General features: G+C 36.4%; 1 protein-coding gene across 1 annotated transcript in view; it reads right to left on the bottom strand.

Moving 5' to 3' along the window:
• Positions 1-12347: 12347 nt before the first annotated feature.
• The window catches only part of PRMT3 (protein arginine methyltransferase 3), a 78554-nt gene continuing 70904 nt past the window's right edge, over positions 12348-19997 (bottom strand). The window contains exon 16 of the mRNA XM_087821778.1: positions 12348-13692. Within this exon, the coding sequence (XP_087677904.1) occupies positions 13583-13692 (110 nt within the window). The 3' untranslated portion in view covers positions 12348-13582. The remainder of the gene's footprint in view (positions 13693-19997) is intronic.

The raw sequence follows: 19997 nt of genomic DNA, 5'->3' as shown, positions 1-19997 counted from the left end.
AACTTTGGAAATTGATTTTTGTGGTGAGCAACCTGGAAAACATTTGTTAGAAGTTGTTCATGTTTAGCTCTGTTAGTTGCCAAGAGGTAGCATGGGGTTAATTTAGAGCAGTGGTTCTCAAAGTGTGGCCCCGAGGTAAGCAGCAGCAGCAGCAGCAGCACCTGAGGACTTGTTAGAACGCACATTCTTAGGCCCCACCCCAGACCTGCCGAATCAGAAACTGCAGGTGAGTCGCAGCAGTCGATGCACTAACAAGCCCTCCAAATGACTCAGGTACACGCTCAAGTTTAAGAATCTTTGATTGAAATGGCTAAATATAAACTGCCTCTGGGAGAGCTGATCTGGGCATCTACAAAGTAACAACCTGAACTAAACTCCATTTAAATTTCTATTCATCCTTCAGATCTCAGCTGAATCAGTACTTTCTCAGGAAACATTTTCTGGTTCCATGTTTCTATAACCCCATGTACCTCCTCCTTTTGCATTTATCACAGGTGTGTTTTACACCTATTTTGTGATTTAAGAACTGTTCCCCTCCCCCACCCCACTGACACACACCATAATCTGCTCAAGTATACTCCAGTGCCAGACACATAGCAGGCACTCAATAATTATTAGTGAATGAACAAATCCTTCGTAGGGAATTTTTCCCTGATTTTTCAACACATTTCCCAGAATTCAATAAAAATAAAGCTTTCTTCATCAGAATCATCACTGTTTTTCCAGATTTGAAACCTCCGTGGCCTTTTAAATCTGACACATTCATTCACCTCCAGGTAGCAGCCAGTTGCCAAGGCCTGTGTATTCTTCCACTATAATGTCTCCCCTGCCTGACCGGCATTCCCACTGCCAGCCCTTAGCCCAGCTCTCACCAGGGCCCTCTGAGCGAAGACCAGCAATCTCTCAGTCAATTCCAATCTCTCCTCAGGCCACCCAATCAATTCATTTAAATGCAGTGCTCACCAAAATTGTAGGTTACAAAATAGTTAAATTTGTACATTTAACTATTAGTGTCTGATTGGCAGTTCAGTTTTCAAGGTACTTTTACTTATATTGAAAGAGTAGCAAGCATTTGATGGTAGCTTACATGCCAGGCACTGAAATGATTCCCATGACTATAAAGGAAATATTTATTACTTATTTTATAATATAAATCCAGGGTTAGAGGAGCCTGAGTAACAGGTACATAATCACTCAGCATCCAAATGCAGATGCAGAATCTGACTTCAGATTCTGTGACCTGTGCTCTGTGCTATAATGTCCTCCACCTATTTATTTATTCTCGGTCTCTCCAGCTATAAGAAGCTCTGGTATTTGGATCCATACCTGGTCACTCATCCGAATCCCTCCTTCTGCTGAAAGTCATGCAGTGAGAATAAGCCTGTGTACTGGAAAGAAGATGGGCTCTGGAGACAGACCTGGGTTCAAATCCAAGCTGTGTGACCCACAGCCAACTAGTTACCCTCTGTGAACCTCAGTTCCTTTCTCTGTAGAATAAGGAAAGATAAAATTATGACCTCATGCTAAGAGGATTAAATGAGATAGTTCACCTAAGAGCATACCCGGAGTAAGCGTTAATCAGTGTCAACTATCATTATTTGTACATCTAGCTCTTTATGTATCAAGTCTGAGCTCTCTATCCATCTGTCAGGCTGCATGGAATCTAGGCTCCTCTTTTCCTAACTGCCTTTCTGTTTATTCTACAAAGACAGTTTTTCTGCCCTCTCAGTACATATCATAATCATTGCCATATTTCCATTTATAAAAAAGATGGATGCTCTTTGAAAAATGAAATCAAACAATGCACAAAACTATAGAGCAAAGAAAGGAAGTTTCCTATGCCACCCCCCAGAAATAAACACTTTCTTATATCTGTGTGTAGGTAATGTTCTGAAATCTAATTTCTTTCACCTAAGAGTATTGAATAGACATCTTTCCATTCCAGTGAATACAGGTCCTGTCATTATTTATAATAGCCATACAGTATGGCATCACTTATGTTTTCTTGATGGACTGTATTGGTTATTACTGCTCCATAACAAATCAACCCCAAGCTCAGTGGCTTAAAATAGTTTTATAAAGGTTGTATATATGTTCTATGTAAATTATACATATTATATATTCTTTTTAGAGCTATAGATGAGTATATATATCACCTGTTTGCAGTTTGGCCAGAGTGACTGACCTGGGCTGGCCTCAGCTGGGAAGTACTTAAGTTCATAGCTGCTCTAACACTTGATGCCTCTTAAAGATTAGGCTTAATGTCACTTGTACCCACAGACCATTGGCCAAACCACACCCCATGGCCAAGTCCAAAGTCAAGGGATGGGGAAATAAGACTTTGCTTATGATGAAGACATGTGAGTGAAGACTGGGATGAAGAACTGAGACCAGCAATTCAAACTACCACAAAGATAGTTGGTTTCCAATTTATTATTATGAGCCATTTTGAACCTCTTTAAACATAACTTTTGTTTACTTGCCCAATTTTATCTTCTTGTGATAAACTTCTAAAGTCAAATTGATGTGTCAAAGGGCAATGCATTTCAAACACTTATATATATTGTCTAATAGTATTCCAAAAAGACCATATACTCCTAATGACAGTAAGAGAGTGATGGTTTCCATCCACTTTTGCCACTACTAGATTTTGTCAATTAAAAATAAAATCTTTGCTCTGATAGAACATATCTTAATTTTATTATTTTTAAAATCATTAATGGGGTTAAAATATTTTTATGTGTTCGCTTTTTATATAGTTTTTTGAATGACTTTTTCATGCCCTTTACCTAAACTCACTCTTTTAAAAATAAAACCAGATTGTCACACAACTAGTATGAAGTCACAGCTAGCTTCCTTAACCTGACTCTTGTGGGATTCTGTGTGCTGTTAACCTACCAGCACCCCCTTTCCTGAAGCAGAATGCAATTAGCTAAGTTGGCAAGAAGGCAAAGCATTAAAGGGGCTCATGCTCTTCACTTGACTGGGGAAAGCCATGGATATGACATAGTTAGGGAAGGTCAGAACCTGGAGCCAGTCTCTGTGAAGGGTGAAAATTCCTGCTCCTGAGGATGCTCACTCAGATGGAAAAGGCCTACGGAAAAACCACTGTGGGTTTTTTTTGATGGCAACAGAAGATACCTAACCAATGCCATGGGTATCATCCAAATGGTTTCTGGTTAAGGATGTTCTTATTTACATTTATGCATATCTAAAATCATGGTCCCAGTTCATAGAATCTCGGCAGAATGGCAAATCCTAAATCCTTCTAGTGTGGCTAGAAATGCTTTGAACTCAGGAAAGAATGTCAAGAGACCCTGCCTTCCCATCTCTTTGCCTTCTTCCATATCTCTTGACAGGAAACCTGAGAGGCAAGGATACTGGAATGATTGGACTGGAGGGCAAGTGGTATAAGGATAACAACGATGATAATACACAGCTTATCTCAGCAATTTTCAGGTGCCTGGCATTGCTCTAAACACTTTACCTATATGTTAATTCATTTAAGCCTTGCACCACCACATGAAATAAGTATATTATTATTCCTATCATATAGCTGAGGAAGTTGAGACAGGAAGGTTATATTTGCCCTAAGACCCACAACTAGTAAATGGTAGAGCCAGGATTAAAACTCAGGTAGTCTGGCTCTAGAGTCAGTGCTTTAATTACTTTGCAAGGATTTCCTCAAATGCAGAGAATGTCCCAAAGTGCTTTCCTGCAAAATGCTGAATGCTATTACATGACAAAAGAAACTTTGGATTGAGGTTAATAAGGTCTCTACCTCAGCACCTTTTAGGACCTATATTATGCCAACCTAAATGGCAGATTTTAAAGAAATTAACCATGCAGCATTTCCCAAATATATCTGAGTCTTTAAAATTTTGTTTCAGAAAAAATTTTAAACAACTTATATTCCACAACCACATGCTATTAAACACTAGTATAGAGAGCTTTTGAATCAGGGCTTGCATCATATTGAGCTAATTGCTAAATTTTCAGGGATTATGAAAGTCAGTTAAACTCAGTCATTATTAAAAATTAAATTATATAAACTTACAATTAAATAATGTTACAAAGGTAATGAATACTCAAAACTTACCATTTAACTATTTTATATTTTACTACACTTTACTATCATCTATGCTTTTAAGGTTATTATATCTATGTGTCTACTTATGTCAGTGTTTACACCGTGGAAATATTTGTGTGCTCTTGAGCATTTCTTTCGAATTCTATGTTCAATGACATCATTGTTGTAGCTTGAAATCAGCCATGTTGAGTATTTACACCACTGAAATTGGCAGTGGCTCTGGATCAAGGATCCTTAGAGGGGAAGAGTTCTGTTTTTGGAGAACTGGATGTTAAACACTTAGCAGCATACCACTGCAGACACATATGCTTAAAATACTGATGTCACTGTAAGTGCAATTTTGGAAAAATGACTCAATGTTTTTCAACTTTGGTCTTCTATTTCTTAAGATTGCTGTGAGGGTTACATAAACTAGATTGGATTAAAGCAGTGGTCTCCATACCTGGCTGCACATCAGAATCACTATAGATTCCTGAATGCTACTCAAGACCTATAGCATGCGAATCTCCATGGAAGGTGCCCAGGGACCTGCATTTTAAATAAAGCTCCCTAGGAATATGCAGATCTGCATTTGGGAACAAGTGGTTAAAGTCACCAGTAGAAAATAAGTAGATTTCTGGGCTAATAAGCTATGAAGTTATATTTCTCTTCCAGATCCAGCATAAGCAGCAAGCACAAAAATCAAGCTTTCTTTCCAAAGTGTGACTTGTTGCATGGTTGAGGCAGAAAAAGGGCCCCCCTCCCCAACCAGAGCTATTTTGTGTCTATATCCTCTATAGCAACGATTTTCAACCTTTTTCATCTCATGGCACACATAAATTAACTACTAAATTCTGCAGCATACCAAAAAATGTATTTTTTTGCCTGACAAAAAAATATAGGAATAATTTTTATTCATTCACACCAGACAGCTATTGTTGTGTTGGCTGTTGTCACTTTTTATTTGACAATCTAAGGGACAAGGTCAGTGCTCCTGACTAAATAGTCCGGTATTGCATGTTTTAAAAATTCTTGCGACACACCGGTTGAAAATTGCTGCTCTATAGGTAACTCAACCAGGAGGGGATGATTTTTCTAGGCCATGCAAAGGATGTGGAAATAACTTATGAAATCACACTTTGTGATGCTCTTTACTATTACGAGCTGCCTTGCATCCAATCTTGACAGCAAGGCCAAGGCACCAGGCCCACTGCATGCCGGGCTGATCCCCTTGCTCACCATCCATACCTGCACAAGGCCCATGGCAAAAGCTGACTGACTGCATCAGACCCCCGAGTCAGACATTCCAGACTATGCTCCACCTTTACCCAGCCACAAATCAACTGTCAGAGGGGTCAGACAGGCACTAGTTTTGATTCATTTAAAATGTTTTATCTCTATTACCTAAGCGCTATATATATACACATATATATACATATATATACACATATATATATATTAGTATATATAAATATGTATATGTATAGTTATAAAATGAAAGAGTACAAGATCATAATAATAAATAAAACAAGAGACTCTTGCCCCAGTCCTCTTTAACTTAACTTCTCCTCAACCTCTTTTAATTTGTTAAACAATTTGTTTTAAATTTTCTCATGGTTACATTTACATCCCTAAATAATGTTTATAGATCTATTTTTTGATGCACCCATTTTAGACACTGCTACCTTTCTCTGATAGAATTTTGCTCACTTATACCACCCTAAACTTCCCAGTATCTATTACTCTTATTTCCATAATTGGTTACTTTAAACATTTTACATATACTTTTATCAATTATTCTATCGACACTAGAATGTTTCAAGTTCTCACTTCATAAGAAAAATTTTAGACTTCCTACTTTATCTGCTTTTCTGCAACAACCCATCTCCCATCCCAGCTAATGTCTTCTCTTTCCACATTATTAAGGCTAAATGGACTTCTGTGAGATGCAGTCTGCCTAACCATGCCTGAGATTTTGAGATTAAGTGGCTACTGTGATCTTCCTGGCTCAGCACATTCAGGACTGTCATCAAATGCTGGTCACATAAAATGGCAGGAAACAGAACATAATTTTGAATTCCCTCAGCTATCTTTTTGTCTATTTAAGGAAACGATAGGCTTTTTTTTTCTTTTTTTTTCTGGATCACAGGAGTTGTCTCATTAAACCAAACACCATAGAACAGCATGAGGATGGGGAAGAGGAAGGTGTGAGGGGAAGAAATCCTATTAGGGTTCCCAGCAGGAGGGTCACTGGAGACACACACACTAATGAAACAAAGACCTGGGGCTCCATTCATGTTCCTGTGGTCTCAGCTCCAGTTTCAGAGGGGAAAATGTACTGCTTGCTTTCAAAAAACACTCCAAAGGCACTCAAACCACACAAAGGTTTTGTTCTTTCAAAAACATTAAGAATGGAGGTGAGGATAAAAATACCACTTAAATTATCCTTGCTATTTCTATTGCTGTAAACTATTACCTGTAAGGCTTTTTAAAAAGTTACCTGACCAAGGTTTCTCATCAGCTAGAATACTCCTAATTACTGACATTATTAGTTTATGAAGTTATATGCTGAAGATTTCTGGAGTCACTCATAATTTTGTCCTTGTTTCCTTACTGATTAATTCATAAATAAAGAAAATATTAAAATGCCCTACAAATAATTTGATATTTTTAAGGAAGTTTAAACTAGTATATCTGTGCGAGCAATTTTCACACACTTACCAATACAGCAGAATTATCACCCTTTGCCAACCCTAATATATACTAAAATCTCCACTTTTTGAAAGGGATCAAATGTAAGTCAATTAAAAAGTCTTTAAGTGTGCACAGGTTGACTAAATGACCCATCCGTATGTAAACCCAGGATTTTTCTGTGGTGGTCAGAACCATTTGATGGTCTAAGGCTGTGAATTTTAAAACATCACAGTGGTTAGGAAAAAAAAGAAACATTTAAACATGTACTAATGACATATTCGAAGTTTCCTAATTCAGAAATGCAAAATAAAGTAATCCACAGACAACAAAACAATGGAGGAGAAACTGCCATAGTATCACTGGTTAATTACAGCAAACCACGAGTCTAGATTCCTGGCCAATATCTTTCTTTCAACAGATACTGACTGAACTCCTACCATGTGCGAGCGCACAGTACAGCAATCAACAAAGTGAACAAAAATCCCCGTCCTCCTGGAGCTCACATTCTAGTGGAGGGAGAAGTAAAGATAAACTGGTAAAATACAGGTAGTACTGGACAGCAATAAGTGCTATGAGAAAAATAAAGGAGGAAGGGGATTGGGGTGGAAGGTGTGTGTGTTTTGCAACTTTAAACTGGCCAGAGAAACTTCGTTGAGAAACTGCCCTTTGAGCCCAGGCCTGAAGGAGATGAGGGACTCAGCCAGGTGGCCATCTGGGGGATAGAGCGGAAGCAACAGCTTCAGATGGAAGTGCGCCTGTCCTGTGAGGAGGGAGAGGAAGGCCAGTGCGGCTGGAGCGAGTCAGTGGGAGAGCAGCAGGAAATGCTAATGGGGCATGCGATCGAGTATGGCTTTGCAGGCAAATGTAAGAACTTCAGCTTTTATTCTGACACAAGAAGCTTCTGGGAGTGTTTGAGTAATGGAATAACAATTTATTTATACTTGTGAGGATTATTTTGGCTGATGTATTGAGAATAGATGGGGATAGGGTAGAGTGGGTCATAAGAAGAAAGACCAGTTAGAAGGGTCTCATATAATCTAGGCCAGTGATTCTCAAACTTTTTTGGTTTCAGAATGCCTTTAGATTCTTAAAAAGTATTAAAGACCCCAAAGGGTTTATATGATACTGATATTTACCATATTGGAAATTAAAACTGAGAAACACAATTTATTAATTCACTGAAAAAACCCACAATAATCAATAACATTTTTAACGAAAATAAAACAAAATAAAAAATTTAGTAAGAAGAGTAGTGTTGCTCAGCATTTTTACAGATCTCATTACCTGGTTTAGTAGAAAGAATACAGATGGGGTCTCACAACTGCTGCTGCATTCAGTCTGTTATGATACATTGTTTTGGTTGAGATATGTGAAGAAAATATGGCCTCATATAATCTTCAATACTAGACCCAAACTTGACCAGTACTAGTTTCTTAAAGGCCAGTGGCAATGTGAATCAATAAACTTCTATTGCTTCATTAGAATCCAGTGGTTTAGCTTGTCCTTTGAATGGATATTTGTAACATTATGCATTTTTTGGTGGGAGGGGGTGGATACTAGTTCACTGAGTCATGCAGATCTTCAAAATGTTGATTCATTTTGTCATCCAGGATTAAAAAATCAGGTTCAGGGCACACTACCCTGAAATACGGCAACTTGGCATAGTATTTCAATCTGAAGGAATCTGAAAAGTAAAACCTGATCAACTTTTCCCCTCTATTTTGTTAGCTCTTCCTGTGACCTGTTGCTTTTCAGTAAACATGAACCCAGTGTTCAACAGCGGCCATCAGAATATATACTTCATCTGTTTTTATGATTTCTTTCACCTTCAGAAAGGACTTTCTGACCTTCCCTGAAGCAGGTCATAAAACCCTTATGTGAGAGGTGCCCTCCCTGGACTGGGAGGAAAGGAGTATCTCTGAAAATGAAGGGACAGAGCGGAATCTGAATGAATGGGCCTCGCTAAGTTTGCCCCCGTTTACTACCCTGAACTCACCTTTGTCCTGTCACATCTTCCCAGGACTTGACACTAGCAAACTTGGCATAAAAACAGGTGCAGCGGTTTCTTCAGGTCTTTATTTCCTTATGAAGGCTCTGGTGTCATGTAAAATTTATATTAAATAAATTTGTATGCTTTTTTCTGGTTAATCTGTCTTTTGTTACTGAGGTTCCAGTTGAGAGAACTTAAAAGGGTAGAGAGAAAAAAATATTTTTTCTTCCTTGCATCTCAGTCTTCCAGGCTAATCTCAGTCTTTTTAAGAATCCATAAGCTCATGGTGGTAGATACGTTTTCCAAAATTCTAATTTGAAAACTTGAATCTTATCATCAGCAAAAAATGCTATCAGTTGTTTTATTTGAATATGCTCACTTTTCTTTTGTAGAACAATGTCTGCCACAGTTTGTCAGTCATTCTTTCAAGTAAAAATCTGTTTCATGAGAAAAGTGGCTAGTTCAACCCACAAATCAATCACACAAGTGCTGTTCCTGGAGTCAAATACTGTATTTCAGCATGCAGCAAATATATTTTATTAGTATAACATTAATGAAAGCAAAATAATAAGACGTATACTAATAGAGCCTCAAGGCATGTTGAAAAGTGCTGATATAAAGCAATTTCCCCATTGTCTCTCCTAATGTTGGCAGTTAGCTTTGGGTCCAGAGGCCTCTTAAAAACCGAGAGATTAATGAGGTTCATACAGATCCTTTTTTAGGCTCCGAAGTCCAGTAGATGTTACTTTGTATCTTGTGGGTGGGGTTCAACCATCTCTAATTTTGAAAAGTTGTTTGCACATTTCTCTGGTCTTTCTCAAGTATGTAAATACTATATTTAAAAAAAATTAGGGTAAGTCTCGGTCAATCCTCTAAGTCTTCATAAATAGAGTACCTCCAGTTGCTCAGTTTCGCATTTTTAAAAAAACTATGTCCTTGCAATCTGTGTTCTATTGTGTGCTTCTCTGCCATGGCCATTAATGAGTCACACGAGGAAATCTTCTACCTATAGTATTTGCTGTCTCTGCTCTAGTAAAATTTTACTTACCAAAATGAGCATTAAGTTAGATATGGCCCCAGGCTGTAGTTTGCCAACCCTGCAGTAGATAATGTTTGACTTCAGCTATCTCACTGACCTTCACTTTCATCAAAGATTGAGACTCCATGACAGTACTGCATACTTTATATATATTTTGTGAAGATACTCTGCTACAGAGAAAAAGCTCAATACTTGGATGGTTGGGTATATGCTACAGTCCAGCAGCTTAAATGATCATTTCTGGCATGGCCAGCAGGTGCTAAGTGGCATAGCATCCTTTTTAATTTCACTGGTTGAATGCTCTTAGCAATGTTACTGTATTTCCTCCACCTGATAGCAAGATTGGTGAGATTAGTATGAACTGATCTCAAATCTGTAACTTCACACAACATATTTTAGATATTCCACTTCAACACACAAGAGAGGTATAATGCTGAGGCACAGGTGGACCATATTGGCTAATCTAGATTAAGTGATAAGAATAAATAACTCTAGGATCAGAATTATTTGCCTACCCTTCAAACATAAATTCTTTAGGAGTTAAATGACAGCTCCCTGACTTATTTGTGTTCCTAGCAGTTGGGTCTACTTATTGAACTACTCTGTGTAATGCTGTACACCTTCAAGAGCTCTGTTTTCTTGGAACACACCTCCCAAAATGCTCTGTTCAGAAGATACTCAAGAGGTGACTGTTATACTTGGATGAACTCCACATATTACAACAAATAATGCTAGTTTGCACATAAGAAAAAATCTGTTTCCTTAATGGAAAAAAAATAAAATCCCTGGAAGAGAGTAATTTAATATCTATAAATGCCCATCTGTCACAGCATGAAAGGACATTATATTTATCATTGTTGCACATGTAATACACTTATTTTTCACAGCAGTTTAATGGCAGAAATTCCAAAAAGCTAACATTTGGACTCTCATATTTTCATAAAATGTTTAGGTATACAAATTAGAATGATCCAGCCGGGGATGGCTAACTGAAAAGAACAGAGACCACTAATTATGATTGAGCTAGTCAGAATTTGGAGAAAACAATCAAGAGCCACTGGGTAAATATCCCATGAAAATCAAACGAGAGTTTTAAAGAGTAACCATTTTGATAAAAACTTTTTTAAGTAGCAGAAAATATTGGTTATGCACTTACAAAAAATTTTCTTACGGGCTTCCTCATTTTTGTTTTATCACCCCACCCTCTCAAACCTGTACATGAAGCCATTCCAGACAAACTTCAAGGACTTTGAGCTGTACTATCTGCACCACACTTTTCCAATAATGGTCTGAATCCAAATCCACAGTGAAAACAAGTTGGCTGGTTTAACTCAGTGAAAAGAGAAATCATGCTCATGAAGAGTAACTTAGAGACTGTGGTTTGAAATACTATCACTTGAAGGGGTTAACTTTCTCATTGGTCCAGTTCTCTAACAAAGACCAAAAGACAATTTCTTTTTGATTCAATTTTTGCTATTATTAATTTGTTGTAATCTTCCCATTTTATTCATGTATTAGGGTAGTTTTTAATGAGGTTGACAATTTTCCAACTGAGCTAATGTAAATGTCATATATTCTTTAGAGAGGTCCTTGACTATGATGATGATACTATCACCTTCATGGACTGTTTTCTACGTGTTGACTACTGATCTAAGTAGCTGAAATGTACTAATTCATGAATTGGCACATTCATGGAGGGAGAGAGAGGTTAGGAATGTGACTAAGATCACATAGCAAGTAAGAGCTGGAGCCAAGGCTTCAACCTAGGCACTGGCTCCAGAGCTTATGCTTCTCACCACTCTGCTATGTTGTGTATGTTTTGTTTTGAAAAAACAAAAACAAGAAAACCAGTGATTGAACTGAAACGAAGCATGTGACCCACCTCTCTTTAAAAATCCCTGTTTTCTTATAAACAATTCCTTTAAGACTTGTCAACATCGAAAAAACCCCAAACAATCCAATTTAAAAATGGGCAGAGGACCTGAATGAACATTTCTCCACAGAAGACACAGATGGCCAACAGACATATGAAAAGATGCTCAACACCACTAATCATCAGGAAAATGGAAGTCAAAACCATAATGAAGATACCACTCCTACCTGTCAGAATGGCTATTATAAAAAAGGCAACAAACAACAAGTGATGGTAAGGATGTGGAGAAAAGGGGACCTTCTTGCACTATTGGTGGAATACTACACTGGTGCAGCCACTACAGAAAACAATATGGAGATCCCTCAAAAAATTAAAAACAGAATCACTATATGACCCAGAAATTCCACTTCTGGGTATTTATACGAAAAAAAGTAAAACACTAATTTGAAAAGATGAATGCGCCCCTATGTTCACTGCAGTATTAGTTACAATAGTCAAGACAAGGGAGCAACCTAGGTGCCCATCAATAAATGAATGGATGAAGAAGATGTGGTATATATACACAATAAAATATTACTTAGCAATAAAAAAAGAATAAAATCTTATCATTTTTGACAATATGGCTGGACCTGGAGGATATTATGGTAAATGAAATAAGTCAGACAGAGAAAGGCAAACACCATGTGATTTCACTTATATATATGGAACCTAAAAACACAAGACAGAAACAGACTCACAGATACAGAGAACTGATAGTTGCCAGAGGGGAAGAGGAGGGGGAACAGGTGAAAATGGTGAGGGGAATGAGGTACAAACTTCCAGTCATAAAGTAAGCCACAGGAACGTAGAGTACAGCACAGGGAATATAGTCAATCACATCATAACATTTTGTGGTGACAGATGGTTACTAGACTTATCATAGTGATCATATTGTAAGGTATATAATAAATGCTGAATCACTATATTGAACACCTGAAACTAATATAATGTTGTATGTCAACTATACTTCAATAAAATTTTTAAGACATTTTGAAATGTCATTTTATAATGCTAATGTTTGTTGTATATATTTTATTAAATGTTTTTTATTCTGCCTTTCAAACTGAGTCAATGATAAGTGACACAATTGTAAAGAGTGATAGAAGTATATTAACAGTTACACATTTATATTTGCACAAAAATCTAGTTTGAAGAAGGTATTATATTAGTAAATAAGTACATATTTATCCCAATCTTTAAAAAATTTTGTGAAACCTAGAACAAACATATTGCAATTAGATTTCCTGGGCAATACTAGAAAATTAAATGGCTAAAAAATATCTGCAAAGAGAGAAACTACAAAATGAGAATTACAGAGTAATCAACTAAGCTGTCTCCAAATATGATTTGTGTGATGCACTTTTCCATATTTTAGTCCCTTACACTTGGTCTTTAATCTATTATATCCTGATATTCTAACAAGTAATACAATTAAAAACTACTTCTCCTCAGAGAGGAAATCTGTAATAAACTGTGTAATGCCTTGTATGTAGTTACTAGTATAACAATAAAACACTGTCCAAGTAACTAATTAATACTGGTGCTTAAAATTTATAGTAGGAAACTTTAACACTATGTCTGTTCCATATTTAGGCCAATTTAAGTGATTTTCAATATAGTTAAACTCAACATAGGGGTTATATTCAGTTAAATCTCACTGACCAGACTTCCAAGAATGTCATTATATAGGTGAACCACTAGGACCAGTGGAGTCCCGTTAGCTGAATTACACTGGATTCCTACCAGGATTCCACTGAGGAGACTCATTAGGAAAAGATCTATCAATCCACGTGCTCATGTAAGACCGCTCCCCTTCTTCCCACTACGCACCCACCCCACAGCAGAAACTCAAGTGAGCAGCTGTGCTTTGTGGCTTTTTCACTGAAGGCCGTAAGTCTGGGTTGAATTATTCAATGTGAGGGTCACAGTGAGAGAACGTGGGTCCTTCTTATTCTTGTGCACTGTGATTTGTCCTTTCAACGATTCACCTATAGAAGAAAGGCAAAAACTGTACTTAATAATTCAAGGAAAACAGTCTAACAGAAAAGTAACAACATATTGTGGGGTTAAACCACTAGGCAAGCCCAGTTTGACTCAGTGGTTAGTGTGTCAGCCCACAGACTGCAGGGTCCCGGGTTTGATTCCAGCCAAGGGCATGTATCCCGGTTGCAGGCTTGCTCCGTTCGGGGTGCCTGCCGGAAGCAACCAATCAGGGTGTCTCTCTCACATCGATGTTTCCGTCCCCTCCCCGCTCCTTTTCACTCTTTCTAAAAAGCAATGGAAAAAATATTCTTGGGTAAAGATTACAAAAAAAACCACTTAGGAAAATGTTTTATAACAATAGCACAAAAGGTGGAAGAGAGTAAATTGAAGTATATTGTTGTAAGTCTTAAACTACAAATGAAGTGGTATAACATCATTTGATGATGGTCTGTGATAAACTAAAGATGCATGTTGGAAACTCTAGAGTATTATAAAAATAAACCCAAGAGGTATGGCTAATTAGTCAAGGGTAGAGATAAAATGAAATAGTAAAGAATATTCAATTAAAAAGAAAAAGAAAAGAGGGATAAAAGACAGAGGATATAAATAAAAAACAAATGGCAAGTGACAGAATTAACTTTAATAACATAGGTAATAATATTAAATGTAAACATGGCCAACATACTTTATAAAGATATAGGCTAAAAGAAAAAGGAGAAAGAAATTCTATATGAACATTAACCATAAGGGGCTGAAATGGCTATATTAATTTCAGACAAAGTTGACTTTAGGAAAAAACTTAACCAGAGATAAAGAGAGGCATTAGGAAAATTCACAGCATTACAGGCCTATCTCAAGAAACAAGAAAAAAATCTAATGAATCATCTAACACAACAACTAAAAGAACTAGAATGAGAACAGCAAGAAAAGCCCCGAGGAAGTAGAAGGAAGGAAATGATAAAAATCAGAGCAGAAATTAATGACATAGAGACTAAAAAAAACACAAAAAAATCAAAGAAACCAAGAGCTGGTTCTTTGAAAAGGTAAATAAGATTGATGCACCTTTAGCCAAACTCACTAAGAAACAGAGAGGACCCAAATAAATAAAATCAGAAATGAAAGAGGCGGTATAACAACTGACCCAACAGAAATACAAAGGATTGTAAGAAAATATTATGAGCAACTATATGCCAACAAATTGGACAACATGGGGGAAATGGACAAATTCCTAGAAGCATACAACCTTCCAAAGCTGAATCAAGAAGAGGCAGAAAACCTGAATAGGCCGATAACAACTAATGAAATTGAAGCAGTAATAAAAAAACTCCCAGCAAACAAAAGTCCTGGACCAGGTGGATTTACAAGCGAGTTTTACCAAACATTCAAAGAAGAATTAACACCTATTCTATTCCAGAAAATTCAAGAGGAGGGAAAACTCCCAAACTCTTTTTATGAGGCCAGCATCATCCTAATCCCAAAACCAGATAAAAATACTACAGAGAAAGAAAATTACAAGCCAATATCCCTGATGAACATAGATACTAAAATCCTCACTAAAATACTACCAAACGGGATCCAGCAATACATTAAAAAGATCATACTTCATGACCAAGTGGGATTTATTTCAGGGATGCAAGGCTGGTACAACATCCGCGAATCAATAAATGTGATACATCACATAAACAAAATGAAGGACAAAAATCATATGATCATATCAATAGATGCAGAAAAAGCATTCGACAAAATCCAGCACCCATTTCTGATAAAAACTCTCAGCAAAGTGGGAATAGAGGGATCATACCTCAACATAATAAAGGCCATATACGACAGACCTACAGCCAACATCATACTCAATGGGCAAAAACTAAAACCATTTCCATTAAAAACCGGAACAAGACAGGGATGTCCACTGTCACCACTCTTATTCAACACAGTACTGGAAGTCCTTGCCATAGCCATCAGACAGGAAGAAAACATAAAAGGTATCCAAACTGGAAAGGAGGAAGTAAAACTGTTATTAATTGCAGATGACATGATATTGTACATAGAAAACCCTAAAGACTCCATCAAAGTACTACTACATTTGATAAACAAATTTGGCAAGGTAGCTGGACACAAAATCAACATCCGGAAATCAATGGCATTTTTATACACCAACAATGAACTTTCAGAGAGAGAAACTAAAAAAGCAGTATCATTTACCACTGCAACTAAAAAAAGCAGTATCATTTACCACTGCACCTAGGAATAAACTTAACCAAGGATGTAAAAGACCTGTACTCGGAAAACTACGTGACACTGAAAAAAGATATAGAGGAAGATTTAAACAAGTGGAAGAATATACCATGGTCATGGATTGGAAGAATTAATATCATTAAAATGTCCATACTACCCAAAGCAATTTATAAATTCAATGCAACTCCTATTAAAATACCAACAGCATATTTCACAGACCTAGAACAAACATTTCAAAAATTTATATGGAACCAAAAAAGACCCCGAATAGCTGCAGCCATCTTGAGAAAAAAGAACAGAGTGGGAGGGATCACATTACCGGATTTCAAACTGTATTACAAAGCCATTGTAATCAAAATGGCCTGGTAATGCTACAATAATAGGCATATAGATCAATGGAACAGAACAGAGACCCCAGAAATAGATCCACGCCATTATGGTCAGTTAATATTTGACAAAGGAGGCAAGAGTATCCAATAGAATAAAGATAGTCTCTTCAATAAGTGGTGCTGGGAAAATTGGACAGATACATGCAAAAAAATGAAACTAGAACACCAACTTTCACCATACACAAAAATAAACTCAAAATGGATAAAAGACTTAAATGTAAGTCACAAAACCATAAAAATCCTGGAACATAGGCAGTAAAGTCACAGACATCCCACCTATTGGAATTTTGACTGATACATCTCCTAGGGCAAGAGAAACAAAAGAAAAAATAAACATGGGATTACATCAAACAAAAAAGCTTCTGCACAGCAAAAGAAAACAGCCTCAAAATACAAAGGAACCCCACGGTCTTGGAAAAATATTTGCCAAGGATGTACCTGATAAGGAGCTAATTTCCAAAGTGTACAGAGAACTCGTATTACTCAGCAAGAGGAAGACAACCCAATTAAGAAATGGGCAAAGGACCTGAATGGACACTTCTCCAAAGAGGACATACAGATGGCCAAGAGACACATGCAAAAATGCTCAACTTCGCTAATCATCAGAGAGATGCAAATTAAAACCACAATGAGGTATCATTTTACACCTGTCAGAATGGCTGCCATCAACAAACGACATGTGCTGGTGAGAGTGTGGAGAAAGGGGAACCCTAGTACACTGCTGGTGGGAATGCAGACTGGTCCAACCACTAGGGAAAACAGTATGGAGGTTCCTCAAAAAATTAAAAATGGAGCTGCCTTTTATCCCAGTGATTCCACTCCTAGGAATGTATCCTAAGAATGCTGAAACATTAATCAGAAAGAATATGTGCACCCCAATGTTCACAGCAGCATAGTTTACAATAGCTAAGATCTGGAAACAGCCCAAGTGCCCATCAGTAGATGAGTGGGACATATACACCACTGAATACTAAGCAACTGTAAAGAAGAAGAATCTCGTACTCTTTGGGACAGTATGGATAGACCTGGAGAAAATTATGCTAAGTGAAATAAGCCAGGCAGAGAAAGACAAACATCACATGATGTCGCTTATACATGGAATCTAAAGAACTTAATAAACTGACGAACAGAATAGAGTCAATGACATGGAAGCATAGATGAGACTGACAAATGTCAGAGGGATGGAGGAGGGCGGGAGGGTGGAGGGGGAGGGAGTAACCAAAGAAGTTATATGCATATATGCACAACCCAAGGACATGGACAATGGTGGGGAGAGGGACTGGGGAGGGGGATGGGACAGGGTGGAACGGGTCATAGGGGAGAAAAATGGACATCTGTAATATTTTAAACAAAAATAAAATTTAAAAATTTAAAAAATAAAATATAAAAGAAGAGTGGCATTTATATATATTAACGTGTTCAATTCATAAATGAGACATAAATGTTTGTATGCACAGAGCTTCAAAATGCATGACAAACCTGACAGACCATCAAAAACAGACACATCTACAATTATTGTTGGAAATTTCACCTCTCCTTTGTTGATAACTGCAATAACTAGACAGAAAATCAGAGAGAATGTGGAAGCCTTGAACTACACTATTACCAACAAGCTTGACTGACATCTACAGAACCAAGAGAGACCATAGCTGGGTCACAAAACAAATCTTAAACTGTACAGAATGGATATAGAATATGTTCTCTGAACAAAACTAAATAAAATTAAGTATCAGTAGTAGAAAGATTCTTGAAAATCCCAAATACTTAGGAATTAACAATAGACTTCTAAATATTCCATAAATGAAAATAAAAATCACAAGAACTAGACAACATTTTGATCTGAATGATTATAAAGCACAACACATAAAACTATGTGGCCTATAGCTAAAACAGTGCCCAGAGACAAAAATTATAACTTTAAATGTTTACATCAGAAAACAAAGAAAATAGGTCAGAGATCTTTAATGGTGAATTCTATCAAATGTTTAAGGAAAAATAATATCAAATTTTTCTTACAAAAAATAAAAAGAATACTTCCCAACTCATCTTTTGAGGGCAGTATTATCCTGGTATCAAAACAAGATAAAGTCATTAGAAGAAAACTATAGATGAATATCCCCCATGAACACAGATTCAAAAACCCTTTGAACAAAAGGAAAAAAAGTCATGATTGTCTCATGAAATGTATAAAATACATCTGACAAAAGTAATTTATAACAACTTTCGGTAAGCTAGGAAAATGAGGAATGGTCCTCAACCTGAGAAATTATAGATAACATCATTCTTAATGGTGAAAGACTGAATGCCTTCTTCCTAAGACTGGGACTGAGGCAAAGACGTCCATTCTGACAACTTTTAATAGTATTCTATTGGATGCCCTAGTCACGGCTAGGTGCAAGAGAAGAAAAAAAGGGATAAAAATTAGAGAGAGAGAAAAAAACAACAAACTTTATTTGTAGACCACATGTAAACCACATTTCTTACATATAGAAAATCCTAAAGCAATATGCCCAAAAAAAGCTACTAGAACTGTAAGATAGTTTAGCAATGTCTTAAGATGTAAGGTCAATATAAAAAATTTAATTTTATTTCTATACATTAACAATAAAGAATTAGAAATTGAAATAGAAAACCACAATAGCATTTACAATAGCATCAAAAAGCATACATTTGAGATAAATGTCACAACATATGTGCAAGATTCAGACACATAAAATTATGCAATAGTGCTAAAGATGATCTAAAGTAAATGGAAAGATACATTTTGCTTGTGGATTAAAGACTTGATATGGTTAAAATGCCAATTCTCCCCAAAGTAATCCATAGATTCAATACAATCCTAATCAAAATCCTAACAGGCTTTTTTTTTTTTTTTGGTAGAAATTAAGGAGTTGATTTTAAAATTTATATGACAATTTAGAGAATCTAGAGTAACAAAAACAATTTTGAAAAAGAACAGACATATATACATCAACTGGACAAAATAGAGAGCGCAGAAATAGACCTATCTATATACATATGGTCAATTAATTTTTGGCAAAGGAGACAAGGTAATTAAACAGAAAAAGGACAGTCCAAGAAATGACAGTAGGACAATTTAATATATATTTGGAGGAAAATAAACTACTACTCTTAAAATTAACATAAAATAGACTATAGACCTAAATGTGAAAGATCAAACTATATAGATTTTTAGATGAAACATACAAGAAAATCTTTGTGATGTTAGGGTAGCAAAGATTTCTTAATTAAGACACAAAAGCACAAAACTTCAAAAAACATTGAGACCATGAAAAGACAAGCTGGGGATTGAGATAAATATAGTGTTAGCAACATGTATATTTGACAAAGAATTAGTATCCATATATATATAAATATTCTTACAACTCAATAATAAGATGACAAACAACCCAATTAAAAACTGAGCTAAATATTTTAACAACCCTCACAAAAAAGATATACAAGTGACCAATGAACATATGAAAAGAGGCTCAGCATTTTTAGTCATCAGGCAAATGAAAATTAAAAGCACAATGTCCTACATATACAAAAGAATGGTTTAAATTAAATGACTGAATATTTTTTTAAGTGTTAGCAAGGATGTGGAGCAACTGAACCCACAGTGGTGGTAGAAATGTTAAACAGTACAGTCATTTTGAAAAAATTTGCAGTTTCTTTTAACGTTA

Source organism: Miniopterus natalensis, chromosome 11, assembly GCF_054644295.1.
Source record: "Miniopterus natalensis isolate mMinNat1 chromosome 11, mMinNat1.hap1, whole genome shotgun sequence".
NCBI classification, from domain to species: Eukaryota; Metazoa; Chordata; class Mammalia; order Chiroptera; family Miniopteridae; genus Miniopterus; species Miniopterus natalensis.
This window is presented reverse-complemented; position numbering and strand designations above follow the sequence as displayed.